At 34.3% G+C, this 20,132-nt stretch overlaps 4 protein-coding genes across 6 annotated transcripts; 2 read left to right on the forward strand and 2 right to left on the reverse strand.

The window, feature by feature from the left end:
* Positions 1 to 9,339: 9,339 nt before the first annotated feature.
* LOC106660160 lies at positions 9,340 to 12,716 on the forward strand. 3 transcript variants are annotated; one of them, XM_014383023.2, is made up of 3 exons: positions 9,340 to 9,546; positions 11,490 to 11,644; positions 11,720 to 12,716. In XM_014383023.2, exon 3 carries the CDS (start codon positions 11,729 to 11,731, stop codon positions 12,614 to 12,616), a length of 888 nt encoding a protein of 295 aa, XP_014238509.1. In that variant the 5' UTR covers positions 9,340 to 9,546; positions 11,490 to 11,644; positions 11,720 to 11,728; the 3' UTR covers positions 12,617 to 12,716. The 3 variants fall into 3 exon arrangements, with proteins under 3 accessions (XP_014238509.1, XP_023315145.1, XP_014238517.1); XM_023459377.1 differs by having other exon boundaries at positions 11,542 to 11,644; XM_014383031.2 differs by lacking the exon at positions 9,340 to 9,546 and adding an exon at positions 10,974 to 11,325.
* An 829-nt stretch (positions 12,717 to 13,545) lies between these two features.
* On the reverse strand, positions 13,546 to 15,493 carry LOC106660399 (60S ribosomal protein L36-like). Its single transcript, XM_014383353.2, has 4 exons — positions 15,397 to 15,493; positions 15,085 to 15,217; positions 13,759 to 13,893; positions 13,546 to 13,686 (listed from the first exon to the last, which is right to left on the reverse strand). The coding sequence occupies exons 2-4, from the start codon at positions 15,208 to 15,210 to the stop codon at positions 13,597 to 13,599; spliced, it is 351 nt and encodes a 116-aa protein (XP_014238839.2). The 5' UTR covers positions 15,211 to 15,217; positions 15,397 to 15,493; the 3' UTR covers positions 13,546 to 13,596.
* A 405-nt stretch (positions 15,494 to 15,898) lies between these two features.
* On the reverse strand, positions 15,899 to 17,591 carry LOC106660481 (tRNA modification GTPase GTPBP3, mitochondrial). Its single transcript, XM_014383457.2, has 4 exons — positions 17,469 to 17,591; positions 17,232 to 17,405; positions 16,206 to 17,172; positions 15,899 to 16,139 (listed from the first exon to the last, which is right to left on the reverse strand). The coding sequence occupies exons 1-4, from the start codon at positions 17,575 to 17,577 to the stop codon at positions 15,899 to 15,901; spliced, it is 1,491 nt and encodes a 496-aa protein (XP_014238943.1). The 5' UTR covers positions 17,578 to 17,591.
* Positions 17,592 to 17,756: 165 nt separating this feature from the next.
* LOC106659586 (glycerophosphodiester phosphodiesterase 1) lies at positions 17,757 to 20,098 on the forward strand. Its single transcript, XM_014382190.2, has 5 exons — positions 17,757 to 18,687; positions 18,756 to 18,931; positions 18,996 to 19,200; positions 19,276 to 19,505; positions 19,587 to 20,098. Exons 1-5 carry the CDS (start codon positions 18,265 to 18,267, stop codon positions 19,714 to 19,716), a joined length of 1,164 nt encoding a protein of 387 aa, XP_014237676.1. The 5' UTR covers positions 17,757 to 18,264; the 3' UTR covers positions 19,717 to 20,098.
* Positions 20,099 to 20,132: the final 34 nt, after the last annotated feature.

Here is a 20,132-nt window from a genome sequence, read left to right on the forward strand (position 1 = left end):
CAATACATTTTGTACAATGCACCATTATAAGAATTATTCAATGGTTGAAATATAAAAATGCTATGAATAATTTACCTTGACATCCTCTTAGTTGTCCTATTCAAAATATGTAAATGTTCCAATAACAAATTTACCCCTTCTCCATTGGATTTCCTTGACAAACGGGTTATTTTACGCTCAAATTTTTCTTGTCGAATTCACATTTTCAATCTTTGCTTTTTTCCATCCTAAAATGAAGTGATTTGAATGTAAAAGTTTAAATAAAAATAGTCTCAAAATTAGTCAAAGATGTCAAAATTAGTCAAATGTAAATGTAATTTTGACTCCTTTTCAAAAAAATCGTGTTTTAATTTTGAATTCTGCGGAATAAAATACGTTTAAAACGTTATTTGTTTAATTGAAACTCAATCAACCACGTAAACCCCCTCAGCGCCCGAACTAGTATTGAAAGCAAAAACTAACTCGAAATTTTTTACTACTTTTTTTCTAATAAAAATTCAGTCATTTTGTTTTTCATAAAGAATAAAATGAAGCACAATTGCTATAATTTACTTTCAATAATTTATAAGCTATGGCTGTATAAACAATGGATTTATAATGAACAAAAATATATTAAGACACCTAGAGTACCCCTTAGTGTCTAGAATATTTAGACATTTATAAAATATGTTACATCAATCTGATCCATTGGTGGATAAGAAATAAGCTAAGGTAAATGTATCACTTATGAATCAGTGCCCTATACTGCACCAGCTTATGAAAAATCGGTGTTTACGCTTGAAAAAATATTCCAAGATCACGAATGACTCAATTTATTTGAAATTTTAGTATCGATGATTATTTGGATTTTATTAATTTTGGAATTTTTTACAAAATGATTACAAAAAATATGTTTCAAATTCATGCTAGAGCGCCATTCATTTTTAGCATTGAGTTTCTTATAGCTAAGACATTATGGATTTTTGAACAAATAATTTCATACAATATTCCTACCTAACTTTAGTTAAACATTGCTAACGAAACTTGTGCCACTAAGGTCAATATCCCTTAATGGGTTTAAAGAATTTTGAAAATTCGCTCAAACTGCTATAAATTTGTAAAACGTGTTTTTACAATTTTTTGGTAGAAGTTGTATTTTTGTAGAGAAACAATTGAGATTCAGTACTGCCCATCAATTTTATTTTTAATAACTATTAATTAAGTATTTTGGCATTTTCATCAATATTCTTAACAATCAAAAGCTATACCAAACATTTTTTCTTGTTTCCCTTGTACAAAGACATGTTTTAATCGAATACACCCATAACTATAAAGCTCTCAAACGATAAAATTACAAGTAACAATATAACGTCTTAAAAAGATTTCATTGTGCATCAAATGCAAAGACAAACTGCTCACCAATCACGAAAAGTTTCTTTGGTCTTTTCAAAGCTTTGATTCTTAGGCACCCACCTTGTTACAGGTGCTGCACCTTCCGATACTTGACCCACTTTAACGAGCTCGTTTCTATCTTCAATACACGTTCTTTTATTCTCTCCTTACGTTCTGCGAAACGCGTGAGAGATTATACGCGGTCAAGGTGCAAGCGACGATTTTCTTCTTTCTCCTTAAATCCTTTGAATTTAAGGCTATGGTAGAAAACATTTTTCTTTTTTCTTTTTTACAGTGCATTTTTTTCATTTTTTTTTTTTTAATAAATACTTTAAATCGTGAGCGTTTGTACGTTTACGTTCTGAGCACTGCGTTTTTATTAACTGATTGGATATATCTTCAATTTCACTTGAATATGTAACAACACTTTTTCTTACGTAAGTAGATTCCTATATTATTCGCTTTTATAGTAAATATCGTACGATTTTCGCTTAATCAAGAAAACAATAAGTAAAAGTAAATTCTCAATGCATAATGCGAGTAAATTAAAGCTGATGAACGCGCGAACAATTATCGAAAAAAAGTGGAAAAATAAAATAAAACTAAGGCCAAGTTCATTATTATTCACGTGAGCAGAAGCCAGTTAAATCAAATTCTGATAGCGCTCGCGCACATCACTGTCTATATATAATGTTACTGTCGTACGCGACGACGTGCGACGCGCAAGGCGAAAACTCCCCATGTAGCAAAAGTGCTAACTTTTTTCGGGGACAGCAGTGAGAGGGCTGAAATTAGCGACTATTGAAGGATTTTAGCGCGAAACTGTAGAGAGTGTAAAGTTGGCATATAGCGTACCCGTGAAATTGGAGTTGCTCCGAGGCGCGACTCAACCAGATTTGCTCGCGCGCTTCAGACGAAAAAAGTACATAATTGAACAATTTTTTCAATGGAAATTCAATTTATTTCGATGCATTTCAAAAATTTAGATTTTTCAATTCTCATCGCTGAATTAAAATAAACTTTCTCATTTTAAACTAATTGCTCTCGGTCAATTTTATACATTTCAAGCTCTGAATGAATAGAAGATTTTACGTGTGAACTTTTACATATCAATAAACTAATTGATCATTAACTTCATCCTCAACGTTTCATATTCAGACATTTTTAAACTAATTTTTTTTTATATTTAACAATAACGACAGTAAAATAAAAAAAACAATATAATACCTAGGATGCTAGTAGAGCAAATGCAGGAATGAATAATGACATTTTGTTTCCTCCAAACAATTTATATTCAGTTCGATCGAATAAACATTTTACAATATTTAAAAAACAAAGAATAATTAACTTCATCCTTCACATTTCATATGGATTGTTCAAAGCTACTCACTTTTTGCAAAAATTGTCGAAATCTCATGGCGATTCTTGAGTTCAAGTTTTTATAATAAAAGCCAGGTTTAAAACCTCTGAAAAGTGTCGGGAAACGAGGTTGATAGTTTTTTCGAAGTTTAAAAGTTTTAAGTTCCAAAATTTTTGTAAAATTGAACCACCCTACTGCTTTATCACTAAATTAATTTTTGATGCTTTATATCCTTATCAAAGTAGTAATTCAAGAAAATGAAAATAACACGTAAAGGGAAGAACCAGTTAAATATAGTACTAGATTTTTTTTTCGGGTGCATTTTAAATGATACTTTATAACAAATTAAATTGAGTTTATTTTTATCTGTATAATGTAAAAGTTTACTTAAAAACATGGTTGAAAATTTCCTATGTTGCAGTACGCATTCATTTTTTATTGTTATTTAAATTAATGAAACTTTTAAATTCATTAACGCAATGTTATCAAGTTGTATGCGTACCCTATTCGCGTGTGTATACGACAATGATAGGTGTTATTATATTATACGTGCTTGGAATAATCATTATTATTATTATTAAACTGTGAATTTTCAGCACCCCACCAAACATGAAAAATAAATTGTTAACTTGCCCGTCACGAAGACTCCGCAATTATAATAAACTTTTAATGCGCAATAGCCGCTTGCTTTTGTATGCGAATGTGCATTTAAATTTTTTTATACTTCACAAAAATTCTGCAATGAAATGCAGCCTTAAGCTGCAATATTTCCCAGCTAATACTTCATTTCTCGAATAAAAGGGTAATTATTATAGTTTATCTTTTGCGAAAATACAATGTAGCTTACGCAAAGTACTGTGAAATATCGATGTCATTCAAGTATCGAAAAAAGGTATAATAATATATATCATTGTTAAAATATCGAAGCTTATCTGTACTTCATGTTTGGTAGTAATTCCTCGATCAACTGTCGCGTTATTAACGTTCAGTTTATTTAATCCGTACATTTTTACCATTTTTACGATCTGTTGGGTCAATCTTGATAAAAATTCACGCCACAGATAAAATTTATATTTTCAATTCATATTTACAAAATAAAAAATCCCAGAGAAGTAGAAGGCAATTGATAATAAATTTCCATAATTATAAAAATAGATCTCGCCTAGTATAAACAAAAAAATAGTCAAAGACGAATAAGTTCTAAAAATATCCTACAACATGAGACAAATTTATTTTTGAAAAAAGATAATTAAAGAATAAAAATTATTTTCCTACGAATTTGAAACTGAATAAGATTACATATAATTGATTATTCAATGACAAGATGATTGTTTCCAATGCAACTAACAAGTTTGAAGTATAAATATCATTCATACAGTGAATTTCTTTCTTTTTTTGAATTGGAAATCAAACTAGAATTACCAAAAAATAGTTAAACGCTAGAGTTAATACCTTTATTACTTGTCCTAGCTTTTTTATCATTATGATAATAAAGAAATTAATTTACAGTAAATTAGACAGGCAGAGACCGAACCAAATGGACATTAAGTTTTTGGGATCGCTGAATCCGAATCAGGCATCAGTTTTTCTAGGTCATTTTCTAGGTCATTTGAAGGTCAGATTGAGGAAAAGTTTGATTTTGTTAATGCATTAAACATATAATTCATAATTACATTTGTTTATGATGGCTCAAAAATAATGTATTCGAATGAACACATAGTAGTGGAAGAAAAATCTTTGAGTACACGCGAAAAAATTTCATATGTTAAAGAATCTTGGTGCCAACGAGCAACTATCAAAGTTACAAGCTAGAGTAATTTGGATTTTAAAAATATCAATTATATTTTTTATGAAAAAACACCACCGAACTTTCAAGACAAATGCATAGTTCAGCAGCGATAAAATGAGAATAGTTTAGAGTACTGATAAGGGTCGATCTATTAATATTTTGGAGACGTATCACAGATATTACACATGCGTTCTAGTAGCGCACGATGCATATTGATGCACGTAAACGTATAGAAGAACAGGTATTTCAGAAAGTGGCAATTATATTAATATATTTAAATGTTGCAACTTCAGCCCACTGTAAATAACAAAGTGAGTATTTTAGTGCATTCTACTCGTGGAGATTCGACTCACGAGCTCCGGAGAATCCAGGCCGAAAATTGCACGAATATCAAGTAAACCGAATTTTCACTTAAAATTTGCGGGGTCCTTTGATGAAAATCTTGCAGCGACACTAGTGATACGTTATGAATGTTTTCTAAAAAGCCATTGCATGAAATGTAGCAGGATATCCGACGAGCGTCTCATTAATTCTAAATGGCAGCGGCGACTGGCACGACGACTGCCAGCGACTATAAGGCAGGTCGTTTTTGTAACCGTTGAAATCTCTCTTACGAGATCTGCGCGAAAGTAGCTCTTTGACTCATGGGGCTTAAAATTCACTCGTACGCACAGATACGTATAGATGAAACGGCAAGCAAGGACAGGAGCTGCGACGCAGTGCAGCAATAGGACGCAAACAGACACGGGGGCGAGATACACACGTACTCCAGGAGGGAAAAGAGGAGATGCTCGTCAAAGGCAGCTGACTCCTGCAATGCGATGACCCTTAACTCTCGCGCGCCCATACAAACACGAAAATATATGTATATGCATCAGAGTAAAAAGCCGTTTCCAAAGAACTTGGCGGGGTGCGTATACGTATTAGATTTATTCAAACACTCTCTGCTGCGACTACGTACGCGCATGTTTACTTATAATTGTGTGACGCGTTTAGCTCGTGCATAGTCATATACATGCATATGCAAGTGCCCACTACATGATTAATTAAAAAAGTGCAGCGAGCGACAAGAGGAGAGAGAGACGCGCCATAACTGCAGCGCTTATAGCTTCGCACACGCAGTCGAGTGCTGCTATGCGCGCGACGGATAAACACGAGGGTGCCAAGCATGGGGGGGCTGCCACCGACTGCGCTCGATGTTTTTTTTTTTTGCTTTTTTGCTTTTTTAATTTTGTCTCGCAAATTTTTTAATAATTCAGGTACATTTGTTTCGGACGAGCGAGAACTACGAGAGCGCAATTTCGCATTCAGAACTTGAAAGTTAACTCGGAATATAAGGCAGCGTATCCTGGCGTATCTCCTGTATACGTATGCGTATACCTACATATAGCCCACATACACACACACTCACGCGTGTCCCGCTGAACTCGTATTACAGGCATAAATCAAGCTAAACCACAGCTACGCGCGCACGAGGTCGTCTACAAATTTGACCATTAGTTGCAGAGCCCGTGGGGAGATATATATTTACAAACACGTGCGTATAAGGATTACGAATAGATATTGCGCCCTGATTTGCGCCTGGACGACGAAAAAAGGAATAGCTAATTGACTGTTTGCCGCATTCGATTCTCCCTCTCTCGAGTCGACTCGAGGACGAAATTTAGGCGAGTGGGCCGCGCTTTTAGCTCGACTCGCAAGCCTGTATCTTACCTTGAATAACTTGGCTCGCTTCGACAAAAAAAGTCAGACTGAAAGCGTTTAAAAAGCTGCGCACACCCTATGTATACATTGTACGGTGTGCACGGCGCGAGCTTTCTAATTACCGAGTGAGAAAATGAGGGCCAAACGAGCCCTACGCAAATCTCGTCGGTGCCTTGGACTATACCTATACACTTAATGTATGTATACGCAAAAACTAAAGCTAGGCCGATTAAAGCTAGCCCTTTCTGACCCCTAGTCTTGCCCGTGTCTCCTAAAAAGCTTTAGGGATGTTTTTACACCGGTAGATGCCTTTGTACTTGTACAATCTCATCGATTTACGCACTCTTTTATAATTGAGAAAAATTAACGATTTACAAACAACGGAGGGTTCTTTACTGCGAAACATCTTGGATTTTTACAGTCGCCAAATCGGAGAAGGGGCGGATAACTGTTTAAGTCGTATTACTGCGCATCGATATAATTCATATAGAGCAGATCTGGCCGGCGTGAATTAGAAGTGTGCGATCTGTGGAATAACAAGCTCTGGCACACATAATATTCCGTATGTGCGCAACATTGGGCCGATGCTCGGAAGCTTCATAAATCCCAAGGCATAGCGGGTATGCCTGCAGGAGAGAAAATCAGTCGACGGACGCAGAGGGCATGTATATAGGCGCACAAGTATATACGCGTAGGCGCGTGTATGTGTTACCATCAGGCCTCGTCATCGGACGGCCGCATAATGTGCAATTATCGTTCGTGACGCGTGTTGCACGTATAATAGGCGCGTATGCATTCGGAGACAAGAGACGGAAGCGCGCCCCAACTACAACGGCCGGCCAGTTATCGCTTCGACGTGCCAAGGGCCATTGACGCCATACGCATGCGGTAGCAGTAGCAGCAGCAGCAGCAGCAGTTGCAAGGAGATGCCTCCAGCCAGATAGGTACCTACGCGTGGCGAGCTCGATACAGCCTCGCACACCGAGAGACTCATTTTTTTCATGCGACCACGTCTCGCTGCCATGTCTTGTCCCGACTGATTGACCTCGATAATGTCAATTTTATGCTTGTATCTAACGCTTATTACTCATCAAAAATAGTGTTGGTAAGTAGACCAATACTACAGACGAACTAGATGTGAATTTAAACAGAGACGCTACATTTTTGGCGAAATTTTAATGTAAAGAGTATTGAAACATACTTATGTGTGGTAACTAATCAATGAAAATATTTGATTTTTTTATTTCATCTTTCAGTGGATTATAATTCTTGACTTGCATTAAACGAGACTTGCTTTTCGTAGATTTCGCGAGCTTTCGTGTAGGCGACAAGCTACGTACGTTTACCTCACAAAATTTTTTGCAGAAAGTGTTCGACGAATTTGAAGGTGGAATTAGAGACCTGAAAACACGAGTTTATTTTTCTTAAAAAAATATGAATTTTTACATTATGATAATTATTCATCTATTTCTCAACTCTTACACTTTATTCACTTTTTTTATTTTATTTACAAAAAGTAAGCTGGTTTGCAACAATCACCTCTGTTTTTTCAAATTTTTCCATAATAATCATCCATATATTCCTACATTTATGGTTATAAATACATTGGAAAATAAAAACACCTTATTCTTTTAAGTATTACTCAAGTTTAATCTAAAATTTTGAACTTACGAACATCGAGTGATCGCATGCTCCTCTGCACGCTCGATATTTAATATACACTTATTTTTATGAAGATATTACAATCTTTTTTTTAAATATTTTTTTAGATAAAAACAAACAAACAAACATACGAGAGGGCTTTTAACAGCAAGAGCGATAGTCTTATCCAGTAAAAAGAGGTATAAAAATTTGTCTCTGTCTCTTGCCAGAGAAATCAAGAAGCGCATAGCGTTCGAGTAGATGCACTCTCGGAAATTGGCCTCGCGAATCGCGCGCTCGCTGAATTTCGCGAATTTATTAGGTAAGTTTATGAGACAAGAGCATCGTGTGCGCGTATAAGCTAGCTTGGCGAATCCGTGTACACGCGTGGCATACGTACATACATGTGTGTATGTGTGTGTGAGCGTATAACGGGGGAGGAAAAAGGAAGGAAAGAGCGTGTACGTATCGAGAGGGAATCGCAGCAGTTGCACTGATTATGTATACTTTACATTAGCTCGGAAAACGCTATATTGCCTGCTGGCCTCCCCCAGCTTACTATCGATATATATTGCGGGTAATTTTTCCAATAGTTCCACCACATATGGCTGAACGTGTGCGCCCGTACGTATTTATGTTTCTACACAGATATATGGGGCGTAATCTCCTGTAACGCGTGCCACCAACTTCGACAGCCTAAAACGCTTAATTTTTAACTCCAGGAAAAGGATTTTCAAAAAGTTTTTTTTAGCTAAAAAAGAAAAGAAAGTAAGTTTCGAAAGTTAATTATTTCCGAAAACGCCTGTTTTTTACATTTTTTTTATCGTAGAATCGACGAGGAAAAAATAAATCGATACCACGTATTATTCTCTCCAAGTGCACGGCCGAATGCGCGATAAGAGATTACACGTGACTAGCCCCATAATATGTACTATTCATCCGGGCTCCCGATGCATCGGAAAAATTGAGCAATGATTAATCCCGTAGATCCAAATCACTCTCCGAAATGAGGCTAACTTTTGTTCTTGCTAAATCAAGCTTCAAAAGCAAGAACAAGTAACGTCGTTGGAAGAAAGTACGACAATTCGGTGATCCTCCCTCGCGTGCACCGCTGCGCTACATGCGACGGCGAAGCCCCGAGAGGTGCATAAAATATATACATATAAAACAGAGTCGTTGAAAGGCGCACGACAAACGAAATAACGAAACATCTCGTCGGAGCAACAACAAGAGGCAACCTCATTAACAAGCTTGGCTCGCTGGTAATTTAATCTACTCAAGACGTCGACACGTACACACAGACACGCACATAGACTCGGGGCCAAGCTAGTATGGCTCAGAAACAGACGTCGCGTCATTATTTCCATTAAAATTTATGTGTACAGCACGCAGGTATACGCGGAGCGCTGCAAATAAATAAACAAACGCGGAGAAATGTGCCTTTGTCAAAACAGTCCGCCATGTAGCTCAGCTTCCTTTACTTGCGAAGCATGAATGGTAGCGAAGCGAGGGACAATTCAGTTCTTCGCCGGTCTCATTTTCAGGCCGTTGCGACGGGGCGTCAGTTTTCCTCTCTGCGGAAAAGCCCCGGCGCCGCTAAGATTGGATTTTCCGGCGAAATATTCGACAAACGATTTGCGGAGCTGTGCGTAAGAATCGGACTCGCCGTGTTTCGTCAAAGGTAAGCGGGAAAAGTAGGCTTTTGTAAAGGCTTACTTTGAGGTTTGCTTACATCGCTGCGGGATTAATTCAATCGAGGCGAAATGATCATTTAAAAGCTTGCAACTACACGCGATACTGTCCAATAAAACTCACTACTTTTGGCACGCTGTATATAAGGACTTAAACTCATACTTAATACGATCGAAACTGTAAACCACTTAGACGCGCGAACGCAACAAACTTTCAAGTTGTTCAACTCCCGGGTCTTAAGTTCTGAGCTCATTGTGCGCCAGACCAAAGTTTATATTACGCGTCATAAATTATATCTCAACTCTCTGGCGCGCTCGCGCTTTCTCTACTGTAAGCAAACATGATGGTGACTTTATTTTGTTGGCCTAGAGAACGAATAAGTAAACAGAATAATGAATGAAGCGGCGTCGGCGGCAAAACAAATTTTAATTCAAATCAACTTCGAACTCATCGCAGTTTAATAATCTGCTCTTTGGATCGATTTTATTTCTAAACTATGGCACCGCTAAAAAATAAATCTTGTTATTTCTGACGAAGAGTAAATAATCTTTATTTTGTTTTACGCTCGTACACAATCTGACGTATGATTACAATTGCCATTGAAATAGACATTTTATAGTTTACAGTTCACATGAAAATCAATTTGTTCCCTCTTCTAATGAAGTAAGCTTTATTTACAAAGTCAAAGCAAGAAAAATCAAAGATAACTGAAAACACGCAACCATACTTGGTTTTAATTTTCATTTATCATTATACTATCTTAAAATTTTTACCGTAGTGTTTTTAAATTAAAACCATCCCGTAGTTCAAGTTGTTACGGTTACATGGGTTCTATTTAAAAATTCCTAAAAGCGCGGGTATCTCATTGAGTGACGAGGTTCCTCGGTGGCTTGTGCTCCTTGCCGTTGATCTTGAGCTTGTACTGGAGCTCGGACGCCGCGACAAAGTAGGCGTCGCGCACCGCGTCGATGTCGGGACGGTTGTCCGGGCACATCTCGGCCAGCTTGACGTTCAGATCGAAGTAGACGTTCCAGACGCCCTCGGCGTAGGTGCTCCACAGCGACATTTCTTGGAGCTGGGCGGACCTCGTGGACTCCTGGATCTCGAGCTCGTCCACGTACTTGATGAACTCGTCCAGCTCGGACTGGCACACAGCGATGCGGGTCTTGATGAGCGGCACCTGATTTTCCTCCAACTCGTCGCTCTTCCTCGGACTGGGGCTGAAGCGTCGGTTCAACATTCCGCTGCAATCCATGTCAAATTGTGGCAAACGACTAACTCGTCAAAGTACTTGACCCATTGGAATTAACGTCAGTGTTATTGTTTGTTATATATCCTGGCATTTCGAGAGATGGCGTGACAATCAAAAGTTCAAATTACGCTCGGCAGCTTATTTTTATTTAAATCATTGGATATACTCTTCTAAAATATGTAACAGCTCTGTACATACACGAAACAAGACATTTTTGACTCGATTGATCATTTTAGGCGCCTACGAGAACTTATATGGAAAATTACCAATTGGAAACTTATTTTCTATGTATCTTTAATTTAAGTATCTTCTTGCTAATGCTCTCAATAACTTTACCATCGTTCAGTGCCCAATTTAGTTAATGGTAACAAGTCAAACACTGTTACATGTCTCTCAGTTTCTCAACGCGGTCTTTAAGAGATACTGCTGGAAAAAAGTCTCACATCTGCACTTATTTTATTATTGAAAAAATATAAATTATTATTTGTATAAAACAGTCACGAGTTAAAATTAAAGGTAGGTATAATCTTATATGCAAGGTTCGCACGATCAGAGATAATATGCAAAGAATTTATTTATTATACATGAACTTGTATAATTCGTCATTAGTTTAGATATTCATGTGATGTTTTCATTTAAGAAAAATCGTTTTAATTATTTCAATTTCAATAAAATTTCAGAATTATCCGTGGTTCGATCATAAATATCTTCATTTTGAATTTCATTGTTCAGAAATCTATCATAAGAAAAATGGCTGGAACTCCGGAACATTCGAAAAAGTGTTTTTTTCAAACCTCTTGATGTCAGATTCTAAACTCAGCAGCTAGTAGTATATGTGGGCATATAATTTAAAAAATGTTGAAAGTAGACTCAATAAATAGACATTGATGATTTTTTTTCAATTATACAGATATGCATAATGGCTCCAAAGCAGCTCATCGCATCCAAAATTGATCAGAGTATAGTGAAAATTGTCAAAAAATTGACTTATACTGCAGAATACAAATGGCCAATCAAATTTAAATACATTGAAAAGTTATCTAAAACGCAAAGACCAATGCAATCGCCGATTTTCGAAACTCAAAATCGGAGTGACATGCACTGGAACATGTTTCTCGAAGTTGGAACGGAACTGAATCCAAAATCTGGCAAAGAAGAAGAAAAATTAAAAGTTCAGGTGAATCTTTTGTCGAACTGCCGACTAAAGGCTGAAGTTACCATCGAATTGTTAAACTTCGAAGAGAAAGTTTGTGCCGGTTATACGGCAATTCTTAATCACACCAATGAAGACAGCTCAGAAAATCTGGTAGGCACGGAATTTCCTCTGTCAGTTTTGAAGAAAAAAAAATTCCGCTTGTTGCTCTCCTATCAACTAAATATCGCTTGTCGTATTAAAGTCATAATGAACCCGTTGCAAAGCGACCTATCATCGAATCTCGTCTACTTGTCCAGTAGAGCACGATTGTCCAAGGAACGTCTGAATACGGCCATTGTGGCCGGAGGCACTATATTTCCTGTTCACCGTGAGATTCTCTTCAAGTGCAGTACTTTATTCGAAAATCTGTTCAGACAAACCAACATAAGACTCGACGAAGAGGCCTATGTGCAAATCGACAATATCGATTCCAAGGTTATGCTTGTCATGCTGAATTACAAGTACACGGGTAATTTCGATACAATGATTAACGAAAACGTGAATGACTTTCTCAAAGCTGCAGAAATTTGCGGTATTGTTGATTTAAAGTTTAAATGCAGCAATGCTCTTAAGGCCCGCTTATATGCGTTTGGCAACTTCATATCGGTATGATTACCAGATGTAATTGATATACTGGTTCAGTACGATGCTTCTACTTTCAATGTAAATTATATAAACAAATAATGTACACTAATTACTCTGACTATCTGAATTATTTGTATCATTTTCATTTTACTTGTTTATCGTTATAATGAATAAGTATTCACATAACTTTTTTGTGTAAATAATTTTTAAATACATAGATAATTTGTTTATAAAAGAACGCAGAGAAAGCTTTCTATCATTACTTTGAGACTATAAATTAAGACTTGAATTTTTATTCTTTAATAGTGAAAATATAAAGGTAAAATTTTTTTATTTAATCAGTTATTTATCAACAATCACAATCAGAATTTCAGTTTTCATCTTTTATAAATATTCAATGATCAGAGTTCAGGTTGTGATCGGATGAATTTAAAAACCATTGACAGGTAAATTCACAGTAGCAGGGTGGCATTGCTAGTTTCATATATAAACCAAGTGTTATTGTGACATCATTTCTTATCTAGAAAATCACCATCTAAGCTGGGAATGGTACAGAAACTATTACTGATCACCCAACATTTCATGTATTTAAAACTTAAAAAGTTAACATTTATAAATAATGCAAGGAATTTCATTAGTCTGTATATACAATGTTGAAAAGAAAATGAGAAACTTGCAAGGATGTTCTTTGCTTAATATTCAGTCTATTGTTTCACATTTGTCAACTACATAAGATTGAAATATGATTCATTTATTAAATTATTTATGAAATTGATTGAAGATTTCAAGTTTTATGTAGTCACCTTCAACTCAAAAAGTTATTTTCAATGTCTAACTCAATTTAATCACAAAATTATTTTTGCTGTTCATGTTCCTATCTTGACAAGGAACTTTAAGGTTAGTGTTAAAATATTTAACCATAAGCATATTGATGAAAAAATGAATGCACAGAAAAATTTTTTTTACAGTTTTCTTTATTTTGAAACCTTATAAATAGAAAATGCTACTTAATGATGAGCGGCAGCAGCTTTTCTCATTTGTACAAGGATGTTTCCAAGCTCTTCACGCTTCCTTTTGGCACGGATATGTGTTCCCAACTGTAAAATTGATGAATATTAAACACAATTCAAAACTTCCAAAGCAACTACATATATAGTATCAATACGTACCCTCCTCTTAAGGAATTTCAGAGCTCTTTTATCTTTCGAGACCTTCAATAACTCCATAGCACGCTTTTCATAGGGAGCGTGTCCGCAGACTTCACGGATGAGGTCACGTACAAACTTGCTGTGCTTGGTCTGACGCTGAAATAAATTTAATAATTAGAATCCTAAATTGAAAAATTTAGAGTAACAGAGACTATTTATTCATAGATACAGATGAGCTAAGCCATAGTTAGCGTGATGGTCAAAAAAATTTTTTTTCTTAAATTATGTACTTTTGAAGAGTACATTGAAAAGTGAAAATCCTGAAAGTTTCAGCCCTCAAGGTCCCACCCTATTGGATTTCCAGGTTCATAAAGTTGAATTTTCTTTTTCTGCTGATATTCTGCTAACAATTTTGATTTTCTAGGGTTAATATGAAAAAATTGTTGAATCATGGTTTTTAATGTAAAATTTGATGTAGAATTCGAATTTGTAATAAGAAATCATATTAAATGAACTTGAACTTGAATCCCCATAAAAATGATATTTTTCTGCATTATTCATATAACTGTGCAAAAATAAACATGTTCGTATCCAGCGATATGGCCAATATTATAATATGTTCATCGATACATCAAATTAAAACTTCTGATAAATTTTGGTTATCGGCAGACAAACAGAATTCATTATTGAGTCAAGAATCAAGAAAAATTAGAGAAAAACCATGTTTCTTGACTCATATTAAGCTCAATAATTAATTCTGTTTGTCTGCCGATAATCAAAATTTATCAGAAGTTGTAATTTGATGTATCGATGAACATATTACAATATTGGCCATATCGCTGGATACAAACATGTTTATTTTTGCACAGTTATATGATTAATGCAGGAAAATATCATTTTTATGGGGATTCAAGTTGTTAATATGATTTCATATTACAAATTTGAATTCTACATCAAATTTTACATTAAAAACTATGATTCAACAATTTTTTCATATAAACCCTAAAAAATCAGAATTGTAAGCAGAATATTAGCAGAAAAAGAAAATTCAACTTTAAGACCCTGAAAATCCAATAGGGTGGGACCTAGAGACCCCATAATTAAGGAAAAAAAATTTTTTGATTATCACGCAAACTATGGCTTAGCCCAGATGCAATCATATTTTTTTGATGTCATCTGTTAATAACGTAAATTTTTATTTTCAACCGTTCTTTAATGATCGCAAAAAACATTGAATGATGAATTCTCTACACAAGTGATTGTTTATTATCAACAATAATTTGATTGTTTTATTATCGTGATAATAGAATTGTAACCTATAAAGAATACATATGCAAAGGTACTTACGCCTTTCAGTCTAGCTGGTCGGACAACAACCGTTTTCTCCTTTTCACTTGGGTTTTTTGCTACCCTGATTTTGGTGGTTTTGTGGCCTTTGTTAAGGCCGATAGCCAATTCTACCCTTGGAGCCATTGCTAAACTGTAAAAAATTAATATCAGGCGTCAATGGTGAAGGTTACACACTAACACAATTATGATAAACGCAGTGTATGATGATGCGTTTAAACAAATTTTTGAGAATTCAATGACTAGCGACAATAAGGATCATATATATGATAATAAATATTTAAATAGTTTAAAGATTATAATTTTATTTACCGGATTTATACAATGGATGACGAACGTGTTCTCGTGGTCTACACGCCAAAGAGAAAGCAATACGTAAAATTCGGTAACCTCCTAGCGACGCCACGAGGTTGCAACTTGCACTGCGCTTGCGTCAGCGACCTCAAGTGACAAGTCAGAAACAGCACCCACCAAAGTGAGCAGGAAATTTAAATTCATGTCAAGATGTAATTTAAAATATCTATTGTAAATTTTTTTTGGTATTTATTAAATTAAAAATATAATTGCTGACAAAATATTAGAGTGGTAATCATATTTATTTTAATAAATAAAAAAAAATTTTACAATAGAATTTCAAATTACATCTTGACACAAATTTAAATTTCATGCTCACTGTTGGTTTGGTGCTGTTTTTGAGAGCACCAGCTTGCGTATGCTAGGTGACCGACAACGAAAGGCGCAAATTTCAATTATGAAAACACCGGAAAACAAGGGATTTGAATAATTTATAGTTTATAAAATGTATGTATAAAATTTATTTACCAATACAAAAGTTCTTAAATATTATATCTAAAATCTCTTCTGTACTAACATGTCCGGTAATTTTTCCTAGTTCGCGAGCCGCTTTTCGAATTTCTTGGGCAGCTAAAACAACATCATAATTTTTCCTTGAAATCATATCAAAATAATTCATAAGGCAATTATGGCACTCTTGTAAATGGTTTCTATGTCTTTCTTGACTGATAGTCGGATTTTCAGCGGTTGGGTTTCCACAACTGTAAAAACATAAAATAACGAAATAAATTTCTATAAATTTACCAAGTACAAAAATTCAAACTTACATGGCTTCAAATTTTTTGCCCATTGTTTCCAATAATTTTTCAAAACCTTGTTCATTAGCACAAGATATGCTAATTACATTTTGTTTCTGTACATTTTTCCTATCAACTTCATTTAATAAATCTATCTTATTTAAAATTATTATACAATTATTTACTAGATTATTTTTTTTCAGTAACAAGCATTCTAGTTCAAGACTTTTTACATAATTATGAAGATATTCCTTAAATGTTTGATTAGAGGCTTTGTATTTTGATGCATCGATAACGAGCATAATAAAGTCTGCCATTTTAGCTTGATCTTTAGCTCTTTTGATACCTTCTTTTTCAATTATATCAGTGGTGTTTCTATTGATACCAGCTGTATCAGCTAATAAAATTGGATAACCAGCAATATTGGCAGTCAATTCCACAATATCTCTTGTAGTACCAGGTATTGAAGTTACAATTGCAGCATTTCTATTTACCAAATGATTCAGTAAACTGCTTTTCCCAACATTAGGTTCACCTAATATAATAGATTTAATACCATTTCTTAATATCTCTCCTTTCCGATCATCCAACAAGTGTTTTTGAATTTTATTAGAAAGATCTATTAGATCTGAATTGCATACTTTAAAAGTTTCAGTTTCGATATTTTCTTCTTCACCAAAATCAATATAAGCTTCAATATGAGACAAAGATTTCAAAAGAATAGACCTCCAAGTACTATAAAGAGCACTTAAGTTTCCATGGGCCTGTATTAGAGCTTGTTTTCTTTGTTGTTCAGTTTCAGCATGTATTAAATCAGCTAAGCCTTCAATTTCTGTTAAATCAAGTTTATCATTGAAAAAAGCTCTTTTTGTAAATTCACCGGCTAATGCTGGACGAAACCCTAACTTGGAAAGTGCTAACATTAAAGCTGATAAAATAGCTGTACCACCATGTACTTGAAATTCAACGCTATCTTCTCCAGTAAAAGAGTGAGGTGCTGAAAATTTGTGAAACTGTGAAAATTATTAAAGTATAAAACAATATGCAAATTTATACCTGGAAACCATAGACACAAGCCTTTGTCAATTATTTCATTTGTAGTTGGATGACGTATATTTTTTAAATAAGCTTTTCTAGCTTCTAGCTTTGAAATATTTGTCATATTTTCTATTGCTAATTTAGCGCAAGGGCCTGATATTCTTACAACAGCAACTCCACATTTTCCATGGCCTAAGAAAAAAAAAGTTATTACAAATTATCTAAGATAAAGTATTTTACTGCACAAGATCTAACCAGATGAAAGTGCATAAATGGTTGAGCTTTTCTTCCAGGCTTCAGTGGAAAAAGTTTTGTATATAAAATTAAATTTTTGAAATGCATTTAAAAAATGATTATTTGACATTTTTCTAAAACAAAAAGCTGTATGATAAATATTATTTTATAAAAAATTAATATTTATTTATTCAAAAAATGCTTATTTTAATGTCTCATATCAACATGTCACGTAATGTCAGAGTATCCAAACTCAATTTATCGAAACATTTCAAACTAGCAGACGTTATTTATATATGAATATAGTAAGGTCAGTTGGCTGGCGTTCATTAGCGCTCACGTTAAAGTTATGCAGCCCCGCATAAGTCATGAGTCATACTCATGTTTTTTATTAGTCTCGTAATGAAAGTTGAGCATCGTCTATGTGCAAAAAAATTTATTTTGAAATTGCGTTTATGTGTTTGTTAAACAAAAATTAAATGAATTCAAACACAAATTCCCACATGACGTAGTGTGAGTTGGTACGCCACTGCAAGTGTATCGTGTTTAAATGCACCGATATACATCATATAGCTTAGTTACTGTCAACAACAATACGACCGGCATCGTTTCGTGCGCGTCGCAGATGCAGAAATTCATATGATAAAAATAAAACTCGGCATCGCACCATTGCTCGGCCTAATAATGAAGATTACGTCGTGGAAAACTCTTATCATTCGATGAATAGCAAACAGACTATAAGCTAACAAGTGAAGTCCTATTTAGTCTGTAGAAATAGCATACATGTCTTAGAAATCTGCCATCGAGTTTAAAGAAAATGAAGATATTGAAGTGTTTGGAAATTGGCTCAACTGCTGTGTTGCTTTGGCTTTACCTTGAAACAATTTTTTCCTTAATAATTGATTGTTTTTACTTCACTTTACCATGGTTTGTTTGGGGAGCTATCGCAGTTATTGTTCTAATGAAATTTTTTATTCATGTGCCTACACCAAACGATGTTCAAGTTAAGAAGTTTCTTGGCATTGATCCTCTCGAAATAGATTATGTAGCAGATTTCATGTCCTTTGATAATATATTATGTGAAAATGAGGAAGATGAAAAAGAAAATGAATACGATGATGAAAAAAAGGAAGAATTAAGGCTTAAACGCGAGGAAGATGACAAAAATTGTATTAGAGTGTGTGCCCATAGAGGAGCCGGATTTGATTATCCTGAAAATAGTTTATCAGCTTTTCGCAACGTGAGTATGACTTTTATCATTCAACTTATAACTGTTCTAAGTTTATAAAATTCTTTTTTCTTCTTTAGGCCTACCAAAAAGGTGTTGGTGCAATTGAATTTGATTTAGCATTAACTAAAGATAATGTTCCTATATTGTTTCATGATACTAATATTGATAGATTGACTGGCTTTGAAGGTAATATAAGTGATATGACATGGAATGACCTACAAGCTTATGACATTTCTGCTACTCACTGTCTTAGGTAATGTTCACCTTCACTCTTTAAAATTCTTTTGAAAATAAGGAAAAATGTATGATTTTTACAGAGAAAAACTAAATCTCCATGGTGAAAGAATAGCATCGTTTGAAGAAGTTTTAGTAGAAACATTAAAAAATGGTCAAAGAATGTTTATTGACATAAAAGCATCAGGCAATGAAATAGTTAATGTAGTTTTAGATGCTTTCAAGAAATATCCAGATTTATATAATCAAGCCGCTATATCCAGTTTTAATCCCTTGACCGTTTACAATGTAAAATTTTTTTTAAATTAAAGTGGGTTAAAATCTTAAATATTTTCTTATGATATTTGGTATGCTTTCTTGTAGATCAGAAAAAAAGACCCTAAAATTATTGCTGGTATGGCTTATAGACCTGGATTTTTTACTTATTTCAATTATAATGGGCAGAAAGGACCTTGGGAACCACGTTATAATAGCTTACACATGCACTTGTTAGCATCAATGATGGATCTTATCCATGACTGGGCATTTCCACGTCTAACATATTATTTACTAGGATTGTCATTTGTATTACTTCATAAAGATCTCATCAGTCCGTAAGTATCATTATACTTAATTTTTGCAAATAAATTATATAGTTTATGACATTAAATATAAATTTTACAATTATATTGCAGAGAAGTTGTTCGTCTGTGGAACAATCGTGAAGTCAGAGTCTTCGCTTGGACAGTAAATTTATCATCAGAAAAAACACATTTCCTAAGAAACCTTAAGGTGTCATATTTAACTGATACATTACTTTCATAAGCCTGCAATATTATGACAATATTTATAAAGCTGCAATCAATCTTTTATGTAAGAAGAAAGTATGTTGTAAAGTGCTATATGTAATCCAATTTATTGCAGGGATTTTTGCTAAACTTTTAAGAATAGTTAGTATTATTAATTAGAATGTGATGTTTTTCTTAAACAATATCAGTGAATGGTAACTAATATAAATCAATATAAAATACAAATAATTTATATACTTTGCACAAAAATTAATATTGCGACTTTTATTTTTATATATTGTGATACTTGTACATATATACAAATTTCATACAAAGTAGAACTTCATAATTATACTCTCGAAAATATAAACATCAAAAATTATACACAATAGTTCGAGATCTATAAAATATAATATAATATAATCTTAAGGATAAAATAATCAAAATGACACA

This window comes from Trichogramma pretiosum, unplaced genomic scaffold (genome assembly GCF_000599845.2).
Source record: "Trichogramma pretiosum strain Unisexual culture from Peru unplaced genomic scaffold, Tpre_2.0 scaffold57, whole genome shotgun sequence".
In the NCBI taxonomy this organism is placed as follows: Eukaryota; Metazoa; Arthropoda; class Insecta; order Hymenoptera; family Trichogrammatidae; genus Trichogramma; species Trichogramma pretiosum.